The 13,793-nt window shown below is 34.8% G+C and overlaps 1 protein-coding gene across 6 annotated transcripts in view; it reads right to left on the minus strand.

The window, feature by feature from the left end:
* Positions 1-13,793, minus strand: part of THSD7B (thrombospondin type 1 domain containing 7B) — a 1,079,084-nt gene that overhangs the window by 305,205 nt on the left and 760,086 nt on the right. For all 6 annotated transcript variants that reach the window (XM_036237409.1, XM_016145417.2, XM_016145415.2 and 3 more), the window contains one exon: positions 3,225-3,354. In XM_036237409.1, coding sequence (XP_036093302.1) covers positions 3,225-3,354 — 130 coding nt within the window. The remainder of the gene's footprint in view (positions 1-3,224; positions 3,355-13,793) is intronic.

Raw genomic sequence — 13,793 nt, forward strand, 5'->3', positions numbered from 1 at the left:
TGCAAGTTTATGGTTAATGCTATAATCTATTTATTAAAACGCGGACATTTCGCACTTAAACCTTAGTTCATATAGCAAAGTGGCAATAAAAAGCATTAGAAGCACATAACAAATCTAGAAAGCTTAGCTCTTTATGAACTTAAAATTGGTAGGAAAAAAAGAAAAAAATCCTATGTCCCATTGGATCTTTAGAGAATTGAGTTTTGAACATCTGAAAGTTTCATGTGCAAACCTTCATACTTAGTCTTCTGTGTCAAATTTTTAAAAAGGTGTTTACTAGGACTTTGGAGAAACACAAACAACTCGATAGGTTGTAGGTGGGTGAGGCACAGGTAACTACATGTGGGAATTCATCTCAAGAACAAAGAATTGATCCTTACCAATACTTCTGCTCTTCTGAGGTAATGGTCTCTAAAGATGCCATCTGGCTTTCCTCTGATTTTCTTTTCTCAAGTCAACAAAACTCTCAATTTTTTGACACACAGGACAGACTGTGACTTGTGTCTTTAAATCTGCCTCTTCGGAATGTTCCCCAAAGTGAAACCACAGATTCTGGTCCTTCATTTAGTATATTTTTACAATTTTGCACATAAGCCAATACCTCTGATAAGAGATGCTACTCCAAAGAATGAAACAGAAACATGAAGCAAAACATCCCTGCCCAGTTTTGCGAAATGAAAAATAGGTTCTAGAGATTTCTTGCATAACAATGTATATATAATTAATACTACTGTTATGTACACTTAAAAATGGTACAGATAGTAAATGTTGTCATGTGTTGTTTACCATAGTAAAACAAGTCTTAACAAAAGAAAAAAAAAGTGTATACCAGAATATAGAGCAGAATTCCTTTGCTCAGAAAAAGTCACTTTCAAGGACTCTCTTAAGTATGTGAACAAAGCTTGATATAGTGCTTGGAGATCACTTAGCAGAGCCAGCCATTAATATCACCTCCTCTGCCACCTTTAGACTCATCACCTCCTCTGCCACCTTTAGACTAAGTGAGTGTCAGGTTTCTTGTACAATTGGAGGTAAGTGAGGCAAATTTGGCCTTAAGGAAGAGATATAGACCATCTTGCAATATCAAGCAAAGTACATTAAAATGTAAATATGAAGAAAAATATATCACCGAATTAGGGAGAAATCAGAAAACACATGAAGAGAAAAACCTGTCACATTTAAATAAATCACCTATTAATTCTAAGTAGCTCTAAATTTACTTTGTATATGTATAGTTTCATTCAGTATAATTTCAAATTATACTGAAATTTAAATGGTAAGGGGTTTTAGTCTAACTTTTCAACTATAACATGTCATTCATTCAAATCCCTTAAATTTGCATGGGCTTTCTAGACCAAAACGAGACCAAGGAATTCAATCAGGTTTAGTGTTCAGCTTAAGAAGGAAGGAATTTTCAGTGTTAGGTTGATAAACCTGAACTCAGAGACGTTAAGTGACATGTCCCGGACTGCACAAGTCAGGGCAGGGTAATTGTCAGTCCTATAGCCCTTGATGTCACAGACTCCATTGCCAGTTCTATATAAGGATACTCACTCATGCCTTCCCTTTTGCTTACTAACTTAACATGTTAGGAGATGCTCAAATTTACAGAAAACTTTCTATAGACATTTTGATTCTGTTTTAACTTGGTAAATGTGTGACTATGTCACTTTAATGGAGTCAAAAAGAAGAATCACAAGGTAATGATAAAGGTCTCCTTTACCTTGTCTCCCTATCATACAGATGAGGGAGAAAGCTAAATCCAAATTGGAATCATATTACTCAAAATTCAAGGAGTTTTACTAAGGAGCAGAGAATCATGCTGATAACTTGGCCACATATTAAACTACACATCAGGAGAAATGATACAATGATCCAATCCATACACAGTGGAACTAATTTCTGGGGAAAATGGTAGGAGGTCAATGATGGAAACTGTTCAAACATGAGTGGCTAAATTGCAGTGCAGCAAGAGAATAATGAGAGTGGACAATAGAAAGGAAAAGACCACTAATAGTTTCTAGGATTTTCTGATTATGATAGCCCTGGGTTCATAAAAAAAATCTAATAATATTTGATTTGGCTAATTTTTTTCAATTGGCTACTCTTTGAGAGCTCTTTTGCTGGGCTCGGCAGTTTCAATATTTATATACATGGTACAAAAGGATGAACATGGACAGTGCCCTGTAGTTAATGAGGAAAAATTGTAGTCAGGGCATGTTCTCAGTATTTATTTACATCTTCCCCAAATTGGTCATCATAGAGAAACAATGGTAGTAAAGGGATGACAAAAGCAATCGTGATCTGGATTTCTTCAGTGACACCCTAACCTTCATCTAATCCAAGGATTCTTCTTTAAAATGAAAAACAAAAAAGAATTTGCATTTTTATGAATAAATTAGCTCTTGAATTTCATAGCTTTTCAAGTAATCTAGAGAAACACTAGGCATTTTTTGCTAGAAGCATTATTAAATGTGTTGGTAACTATATGCTTTTAAAGATCATGGACTTTTTTCACAAATCAGTAAAACCCAACAGTGAATTTAATCCAGATGTCCTTTAAAGCAATGTTTCAATTTAATGTTAAGAGTGGAAGTTTATGACTAAACACACAAACTTCAGGTATTATTTTTTATACATAATAATTACCAAACTGCCCAAAAGGAACATATAAGTAATATACATAGTTTGAAAGTTGTTCATTTTCTTAAAAAAAGTTATTCATAAGTTGAACTTTTTTCTAGCTATGTATTTTCTTAGAATTTGTACATGATTAAAATTGAGAACCAAAAATATTTTTGAATTAAAATAGTTGTTAAAGAAGTATAAATTTGATTCTTAGTTCTTAATAAAGGCTTTAAGATGAGAGCAATAGAATGAGGTACTATGTGGTGTGCGTGTATTTGTTTGTGTGTGTATGTATGTTTCAGGTAAAGACTTCATCCTGAATCTCTTTGGATCCTGATTCTGAAAATTGATTGCTTGAGTGGCAGAATTCTAGGAGCACACTTAGAATCAAAATGTTTCTTTTTTCCTGTTAATTAGACTTTCAGTTTCTTTATTCCCTCAAAATGCATTCTAGATGAGAGGAAAAAACATAGAGGTATTTGAAGATAAACATCAATTCATCTATATTTCACATTAAACCACCACATATTATATGAAGAAAAGAGGTCATAATTTATACTAAAGTCTAATAATTATTCGAAAAGTTAACTATTTACCGAAATACAGGGCACAATGAAACATCTTCACACTCTCGCTCTTCAAATAACGTATCTGGGCATTCTTGGCCTCCGTTGGCTGCTTCTTGGATGATAATCCTATATCGAGATTGTTTTATTGTGGCATTTCCTAAAGTAAAGTAAAAATAAAATTAGAATGCTTTTTTAGATGGATGCAGAGAAAAATCCACAGTTATGTAGCTATTAAAAAAAAAAAAGCAATAAGGTAAGAGCATATGGAAAGACTATCTGGGAAATGAAAATAACAAGCAAAGAACAGGGGTTACTACTCAATCTTACTTCTGGAGATAGACACCTTACACTTAACAATTATGATTGCAAATCTAAGTGTTCTATTATGCTATGGTTGTTTCCCACTGCCAGTATATTTGAAATTCATCTGAACCCATATCGCCTGTAGCATAAGAGTTAAATTATAGAGACCCAGAAATCCTCCTTCATCTCAAACCAATAGCTCAGGGGGCTAGAGTTTTACTACCAGAAAGTTGCCCTCTCTGGTAAGGTGTTTCCCACTCTAGACTACTTTTTACAATATAAACACTCATAAAAATCACTACATTAGTAATACATTTATGGGTATTAGTTCATTCAATTTCTTATTCCTCATAACCTGAGATAATATGTATGTAATTGAAATTTAGGAAAGAGGCACTAAAATTTGCTAAGAAGCAGAAGTCTTAATAGGCATCTATTAAAAGACGGCTGATAGTCACTTTAATGTGTTGGGTATAATCTTTAGATGCCTTCTGAATCAACAACAGTGACAAAAATCAATTATAGCTATAGCAGTTAGCAACTATTTTGATTACTACATGCAACAAATTGAGTTAAGTATGAAAATATAATGAATTTATAATTAAGCAGAAATAAAAGGAGCAGATAGATACACAACTACTCATTAGTCATTGTAGAGCAAGAAGTATCAAACAGCGATGTAGCATTAAGAGAACACAGGGAAAAAAAGCATAATTATTTGTGTCTCTGGAAAGCAAAGACAGCTCATAGAGGAGGCAGAATCTACTCTGGGACTTGAAGGCTAAATAGAAAAAAAAAATGCTGAAGCCATTTCAGGCCAAGGAAACTTTTGAAAAAAGGCACTGAGACAGAGTGCATGAGATTTACAGAAAAAGATATGTAACTGCATCCAGAAGGCAGCAGTATGTGTATGGTTTATCTGTGTATACATGTGTGGGATTATAAAAAATGGAGAAAATAGGAGTACAGGAGATAAAGGAGTTATTTGCAGGTTTGGGACAAATGATGGACCTAATCATGTTAAGATTAAAAGTTTTAGAAAGCCAGTGAACAAAAGGAATGAAACAAAAGGGGGGGGGGGAAGAGCTTTTACTAAAATTCTTTATTCACATGGTTTTTAAAACTCATTGTTACAAACAAATTTATAGTGAGAAGCAACTGACCCACACTGCTTCCCTGTACTCCTCCCCAAACATTATGAACTGTTTGTACATTTAGTTCTTCTGTGGTTACTTCCAAATCTATAAATAATATGCTTATGTTTTTACTTTTTGATTTATTAATGTTAAACATCATCTATTGACTTTCTGCTGTAATTGATGAGAATTTACTTTGTACCACCTTTCAATTTTTTATAATTATATCACTATTTCTATTCATCTACTGGTTATTTAAAGGCTTTAAACAGCCTTTTTTTTTTGGTCCCACTGCTCACTCGTTCAGACCAGCCACCGATGTTATAAAGAGTATTCCTGGTTAGATGGCTTCTTCTACCGCCACCCACATTCCTGCTAATTTAGGTTATAGCTTATGTGATGTCATCGGCTTCTTTGCTCTTCAGTCTCTATCCATTAAGTCTTCCATAAATGAGTTTAGATCTCTCATCCACTGATGGTCCTCTCCTTTTGTTTTTGACAAGCAATCAGGGCTTTTAAAATTCATTTTTGTCATTTTAATGAGATTAATGGAAGGTGAGAAGACCTACACATTTGTATATTTCATGACCTTGAACTGTAAGTTAAGAATATGTGTGGAATCTTTTCCATCTGTTCCCTTTTCATGGCCTTCTTTAACTGGCTCTATAGCAAGGTTGCTGACCACAGAAGGAGTTTATCAGTATCTCCCTCGTCCATTGGCTTCTGGTTGGGTTTGGCCAATGAGGGCTGGAACACATAATGGAAGGAAAAGAAAATGGCAAGAGGAGAGAGAGAAATCAGATTATTTATTCTACCAGATTTCATCCTCTGGATCGCCTGAAGTTGTTTCCCCACCATATCAAAAGCATAATTTCTATGAATTGGCACTCTCTTACAGCTACTTTCTCTGAGTTCTACTAATTGTTTCTTCCTCTATCAGTTTTCAGGATCCTGGCTGTCACTAGCCAGGTATTATTAGTTCACATTAATCCTGTCCACTGTTTTATAAATAATCCATTGAATTTTCTTATTTTCCCATTTGAATGAGTCCAATATTTCCTGTCAGAAAATGCTTATAAAGTCAAAGGAGAAAGGTTACTAGTATTTCACAGAGAGGATGCTATAATTCGTTCCTTTTGAAATATACTTAAGGCCCTGTAAGGAGCACAGAAAAAGAAGAGTAAAAGGGGGAAAAAAAAGTAATTTAAACAGTTCTGCATAATAATATTAAAGCTATCTTAATTTGGATTGGGACCATTTTTTAAAAAATATTCCTTTGGAAAAAGCCTCTTCCCCCACTGTCAGTTAATTCAAATTGCACTGTACACACTCTGAAAATTATTCTTTACCTTTAGGATGTACACATGAGTGTGTGTGTGTGTGTGTGTGTGTGTGTGTGTGTGTGGTCCAAATGCTATCTTAGGAGACAGGAAAAAAGATTGAAGACAATAGAAAAAATGAAGGGGATGGCTTTATATTGAGAGAGAACACGACCAATGCCTCTTCCTTCACACTACCTGAGCGTGTACAGATGTACACTATACACAAAAACACATGCATAGTGCACACACACACAGAAGTGTTTTTGCTTTATGGTATGATTCCAGATTAAATAATTCAAAGTTTAGAAAAAATAATTGCATTGGTTATCATACCCTACAGATATTCAGGTGAAGGGTGAGAAGAGGAAGACAGTGGCTTTGCAGGTAGAAAACATTTGTATTAAACATGTACATAAAATGTAATAGAAGTTTTCAGGACTTATTACCTGAATCTACAGCATATCCCCTTCTAGTCATTTTGTGTATGACATCTATTGCATAATTACAACACTTTATAAGGTTGACATTTTCACTATTATTACACCCATTTTACAGATAAGAAAATAGAGGGAGGAAGAGATAATTTGCAGTTACTCAGCTAAGATTAAAATTGCAGCTAAACGGACATCAAAACCCATGTTGTTTTTTTTTTTTTTTTTTTTTCATAATAGAGACTTCATAGTAAGAGAAAGAGAAAGAGGGGGCATTGCATGAAGTGGTCCAAATGATAGGTCTCTGTTATTCCTAAGGGATACCTCTTCTTTTCTAATAAATTCCTCAACACTGATAGCAGAAACCTTCATGTGTCAATAAAAACAGTGTTTGTGGGGCTTTTTGAGTGATGCTTCTAACCTCGTTATGCCTATGAAAAAAATAATAAATTAAAGTGCTTGTTTGCAATCATAAACTACTGCTCAAACATAATTATGGCTAATAAACAAGTAGTCTAAATTCAATTTTGATTTATGGATATTTTATCATCAGTAAAATGGCATAATTAAATTTAACTTATTAATTATAATCACAAGAAGTAACATTTAGAAAAGATGGCACCTTAAATATCAAGAACTATATTTACTAGGAAATAGTTGAATGGGCTGCAAACATAAAGGCATATTTATAGATTCTCTGTGAAGGTCTATACCAGTCTTTTCTGAAAAGATGGTAGCAAAGATGAAGGAAATCAGCAAATAAAGAGTGTCTCTGGGTGATTCATGGCTGGGTGAGCTGGGACACATCATACTGAATTGAAGAATCATGAGTGTTGAGTCCTGGTCTCAGGTTATTTGATAATGATTTGAAGTAAAATGTTTACCCCCCTAAATTACCAAGTGATTTGAAATGTGAGAGTCAAGGAAAGGCAAGTAGAGCATTGTAGAGCACAGTGAACATGAGCATGGCTGACAAGGAGAGGCAGGATTGGAGATGAACATCAGGGGAAAGACTCTAAAGGCAAGTGGATGTGAGAAGTAGACACAGAATGAATATGTACCAGCAGTGCATGGTGTTTATTATGACACCAATCAGCAGAATTCTGATGGTAGATTTTTAAAATATGACCTCCCTGTCTTTCCCTTGTTTCTCAAATATCTGTTACTAACAAGTCTAACAGATCTCAATGACTTTATTCTGTTTCATATCACCAACATTCTTCCGGGATTGTGGTCTCGCAATTGTTGGTTCTCACCTGGATCTCTCTTTCCTCCTCCCTGCTTACACTTTCAGGCCACCATTAAACAAACAAAACAAAAAATCTGGTCATAATCCCTCTCTAACTGATTGCAAAGCAAAAGCATGGCATCAATGATATTTAAGATCCATATCATATAAACAACCACACATTAAATATCTCCTGGGGTTGTTACAACCAACCTGCCTGTTAGACTTCAGGCAGTTCCTTTAATCTTGCTAAGCCTCAGCTTTCCTGGCTGTGAAACAGGCCAAATTAAAGTTTCTATTTCACATGATTGCTGTAAGAATCGAACAAGACACTGCATGTACAGACTGCCCGAAACGGAGAGTCTTTTCTAGCATATTATGAGTTTGTGAGATGTGAGAAGAAAGATTTTTTAAAAAAATGGTAGAAGAAAATCGTCAACAGTTGAGGCTATTTCTAATCAAAAGAAAAATGTGACAGATTAGTCTTCTATTCAGTGCTGGGTCTATCTATGTTCTGAGATTGTAGGAGACGATGAGTGACTTAAAATCTATTCATGTTCATGGTAAATTAAACTACAATCACAAAGCAATTAATACCAACCATTTTCTCATATTATTGCAGAGGAATGGCTAGGGTGATCGAACACCCTGTTTGCTCAGGGAAGTCCTAGTTAATGCCTGTTATCCTGGCTTAAATATTAATAGCTCATCCACTTATTTTCATAAGTGCCTAAGTTTGTATGAAAAATTATATGATCCCTCAGAAAGAGACCATTGCCTCATGTGAATGTAATGAACATGCACATTTTGTTTCTCACTGCAGCATTGGGCTGCATTTCAAATGCATAGAGGATGTAGACTACTGTGCTGTTCTTAAAATTATCTATTCAATCTGATTACTAGACCTTTTTATTGCTTGTCACAGAATTCTGCTTGGGATAGCAGTTCATATATCCAAAGAAGACCGTTGTGTGCCCCAAGCACACTAGCTCATGAATCATTAAATTAAAAATTAAAAAGAAAGCGAGTATAGGATTTACCTCAAAATAATCAGCTGGAGTTACTTTATATATGTCATTAGGAGGAAAACATCACAAATAGATGCTGTGTAACTTAAGAGAATTGGTGTTTAATCAAAGCGGATCATAAATATGAGTAGCAAACTTTCGCTTGGGAAAAATTCCAGCTGGTTATTAAGAAGTCTGTTTCTAAGTCAATTCTACAAACAGAGATCACAGTACGATGTTAGGGAGCCTGAGTTTCTTCAACATTAAATCCCATAAAAAGTACATTTTCTCTACTGACTAATTATACACAAGATAATACCCCTTTTTAGTTTATTTACAACCATTATTGAGATTCAAGCAGAGTTGATTTACTTTATAGAAGAGAAACAAAACCAGGCCAACAATCTCCCATTTAAATTTGGAGAAATAAGTACTGTGACTCTGAGTCCTCAGAAGAAAGCACTTACCACATACAGTGTAATCATTGTTGACATATATTTATCAGGTGTCGACTACATGTAGGAGACACACACCTCGGTGCTGTGTGTTACACTGAAATGTACAGTCATGCATTATTAAATCTCCCAGTGAAGCAGAAGTGAAACTTAATGGATAGATAAAACTATGAAGTCCTTTATAGTTTTATAAGCATTCAGAAATGTAATATAAACTTTATTACACAAAGGCAGTCAATCTTGTATACTCTCATTGTTCATGGAAAAATGGAAGGCTTAAGTAGTAAAAAATGCAATGCCAAAGAAGACCTTGAGTAGAAATTTTTCATATACTTCCTTTCTATTTATCTTGATGTTCCATATATAGAGCAGATACATAGAGAGCAGTCTCTTCCCCCAGAATTCCTGCCCAGCCTAGACCTCCAAATACTTCAAGATGAATACTGAGCCTATCTATAGATATATGAAATTAAATGAAATTCCAAAGTTTTTCTGCAAAACTTTCTAGGAATATTGAAAACAGGCTCAAGGATATTTATGTATTTCTTTAATTTTTAAATGTTCCAGAAAAAAAAATGTATTATATAGTCTTAAATTTTCATAATCATTTATTTAGTTTGCAACAGAGGACAAAGTCAATGGTTTTGGCAACAGACATGACCTCCAGGGCTCTGATTTCTAATCTGAACTCATTATGGAATTGCTATATGACCTGGGGCAATGCACTTAAGCTTTCAGAACTTGTTTTCTTGCTCGTCCTATGTGGGTAACACTGTGGCACCAATTCACAGAATAGCTATAAGGAGTGCCTGATTAAATGGGATTTAAAGCATTTTGCAAATGTAATATATGTAACTAACCACTGAACTTAATTTTTTTTATATGTAAGCACTTAGCATAGATTTCAGAAGGAATAACTCATGCTTAATTTTTTTTATATGTAAGCACTTAGCATAGATTTCAGAAGGAATAACTTATGCTTATATATGCATAAACTATCTAGGACGATGGTCCACGCAAATAAACATTTTCCCCTAATGGTAGGTGCCACACGATCCTTGAAGTCTATGTAGTAGTTCTAATTTCTAAAGACTAGCTCCAATTTCCTCAACTTCCTGTCGTCAATCACTGCTGCTCTTAAAAACTCTCCAGTTTAGAGAGCTAACCTTATCAGACAATTACAGGCTTTGAGTCTGGCCCTTCCTGTCTCTAAACATCGCAACTGAAGTCACCCATAGTTACTCTTGCTGTCTACTCAACCCATGTGGAATTTAACACTAGCTGCATATTAGAATCTCGAGGGATGCTTTTATAGACTCCTAACGCAACCCGCCCCCCCCCCCCAACCCAAACCACTTAAATCAGAATCTCTCGTGGGTAAGGCCCAAGCATTGGTATGTTTTAAAAATGTCTAGGGCAGAGGACCACCAATTTAGTACATTTAAAGCTAGCATCTCTTATTCATTCAACATGTAAAACAGGAAAAAGGCAATACAGCATGCTTAACCAAGCAACAAAAACAAATGAGCACTAGCTAAATCATTACTGCTCTCAACACATTTAAAAAATGCAAACTGCCCTCTAGCTAAGCACATCATAATGGGTATAATTGGAAATGTGTACTATAAATGAGGAGGGTTAACAACACAATTTATAATGACAAGTTGCCCTTGTCTTTTCTTCTTGCCAATATGTATGAAATGACAGGCATTTATTTTTCCCCCAACCTGACCCCATTTTATTTTAGCAGATTAAGTGTCTAGTGGCTGCCTGCTACAGGGCTCCCTAATGTGTTGCACTCCATCAGCATTAAGACTGAAACACACTGAAACACCATATTGTGCAGTATATAAACAGGTTTTTGAGGGCACAGATGTCAGCTAAAATACAAGCTCAAGATGTTATCATCATTATTAGGCATGGATACTGAAATATATTATAGAAAATTTTTTTTAAATTATCTTGTTGCCATAACATATTAATGCTTTATATTCTCATGGACATAAAAGGATGCTATTCATACCTAGCATTGTGCTGACAGCTGGAGAATAGACGGGCTCCAGGTCAAGCTTATGTGTCACAGCGCAGTGAGTACACAACTCAAGAATGCGCAACTAGCAACTTCACATCCTCCAATACTCTATTCTTCTTACAAGATATCGCTTGGCCATTTGCTGTACAGAGCTTGCCATATTCTAAATGTACCACCACTCACTATGGCTTAACCACATAAATCCTGGTTTCTGCAACTTTTTGCAACGCCTCTTCTAGGATGCGTCTACCTGTAAAAATTGGTTTACCTGAATATAAGGTACAGGGAATCACTAAGACATTAGTAACACCTGTGATATTAAAATTTGGGGGCTGTGAAGGTAAGCTAATTAAAATAAGGCTTTTCATTTTTAACTATAAATTTTAGCACAATGTAGACAAAGACTCTCAATGATCGCTATTGTGCATGAGACACATAATATTGCTTGTCTTGTTGTCTTCATTATTTTGCAGCATTAACATAAAGTCACTGGTTTTTTAAATTCCTTCTGCGTCTTAGTATTGATATAATAACATGACATTTTAGAATCAGTTATTCTGAGATTTCAGGTCTGTGAACTTGGAAAAATTACTTATCTCCTGGTGCCTCAAAGGAAATTATTAGAATACTTTTTGGGGGCCTTTGAAGAAAGATAATTGGAATACATATGTAAATATATATAATATTAAAAATATAATGTAATATGAAGTAGTTCAGGATTTGGCATCTGATAAGTACGTAAAATTGTTAGTAGATAGACAGGTTAGTGTGTAAGATGGGTTAAGAATATTTTCTCTACCTTTCCATGTAGATAACCCCTATGCTTCCGTTGACACTGAACAGAGGGCCACGTCTTCCAAGAATTCCCACCCCACCCTTACCCAAGCATCTCTCTTCTTATGCGTCAGTGACTCTACAAAGATCCACATTGTTTCCTGTTGTCTTCTTGTAAATCTCTGCTTCCAAACAGCAAACAACTATAAGTCTTATTATCGTATGTAAAACCTAGTAGACTACAATAAATGATTACTGAATAAATAAAAAGAATGTATAAGTAGAAGTCATAATCAGATGAACATATAGCCTTCTATGAAATATATATATTTTCTCAAATGGAAAGTTGGAGACTTTAGATTCTACAAATGATGCACTGAATGCTGGAGAAGTTTATTTATTTTTTTAATTCAATTTAAAATGTTTACCTTTTTAATTTTGGAACTTTTCAATCATATCAAATGAGCTCAGTGTATCTGTCCATCAGTGTGAATTATTAGATGGTCAAGCTTGTTTCATCTATACTCCTACACCCCCCCACACACAAATTATTTCAAAGAACATTCAGATATACCACTTCATCTGTAAATATTTCAGAATAGATTCATAAAAGATAAGGGCTCTTCTTAAAACATAGCATTAGTACACTATCAGACCTTGACATATTAACACTAGTTATTCTAAAATATTTATACCCAACTATCATTGGGTTACTGTTTGGATGGATCCCAACAGCCAGTTGGATTACAATTGGTTGATATGTCCTATAGGCTCTTTTTCTTTTTCTTTTTGCTTCCTTTGCAATTAATTCTCTTTGAAATGCTTTTAAAATATTTTTAAAAGCATGGCAAAAAAGCAGAAAATTAAGGGAAATTTTTGGAGCACTGCCCCTTGGAAAAATGTCTTCATTGTTAGTAGTGAGGCTTGGCTTTTAATGGGTGTGGCAAATTAGAAAATAAAAGACAAAGTTTGAGATCAGAGCATGGGGCAAGGTTTGGTCTAAAACAGCCACTACATGTATACATGCACACATGTATGCATGCACGCATGCGCACGCGCGCACACACACACACACACACACACACGGCCTGAATCTTTGGTGTGTAGATTGTGAAAAATCCTGCTCTGACAGAAAAAAAGAGTGGGAGTGCTTGTTTTCATGGGTTTCACTCTAAGAGTAACAGAAAAAAAGTCACCAAGAGATTTTCTAATCAGATGCCTCTAAAATTACCACTAATATATTTGAGAGAAGAAAACCCAAGACATAACTGTTTATAAGGTGTTCTGGATTGTTTTGGAGAAAGAATAATGAAATCCTCTAAGGGGAAGATACTGTTCTAGAAATTGAGAATATAATGTGACAAAAGAAAAAACATTATTCCTGTCCTCATGTAATTTATGTTCTAGTGGAGGGATATAGAGAATTAAAAACTAAATACCAAATTTTTAGTGTTTCATTTGGCAATTAAATGCTATGCAAAAATAAAAAACAAAACAAAACAAAATGTAGAAGGGAATTCTACTGGTGTATGTGAGTATGTGGCAGGGGAGGGGCTTGTAAATTTAAATTTCAAAAGCCTCAATGAGCAGAGAATATTTGAGCACAAACATGAAGGAGGTTGAGGGTTGGCAGGGGGAGTCATCTATGTAACGTCTAGGAGAAGAAAAGTCTAGGCAAAATGAGTAACATGCAAAGTCCCAGAGTCAAATTCTGGAAAGAACAAGAAAGATAAGAGTGGCTGATTCATTGGGCACATTAGGAAGCAGAGGGAAAATAGAAAAGAAGGTGGAATTGTCCACATAGAAAAAGAAATTGGATTCCCATTAAATAGCATACATAAAAATTAAAAAAAAAATTATTAAAGTTATGTGAGAATTTTTGAAGAAAAACACAGGATAATATCTTTA

Source organism: Rousettus aegyptiacus, unplaced genomic scaffold (genome assembly GCF_014176215.1).
Source record: "Rousettus aegyptiacus isolate mRouAeg1 unplaced genomic scaffold, mRouAeg1.p scaffold_m13_p_2, whole genome shotgun sequence".
NCBI classification, from domain to species: Eukaryota; Metazoa; Chordata; class Mammalia; order Chiroptera; family Pteropodidae; genus Rousettus; species Rousettus aegyptiacus.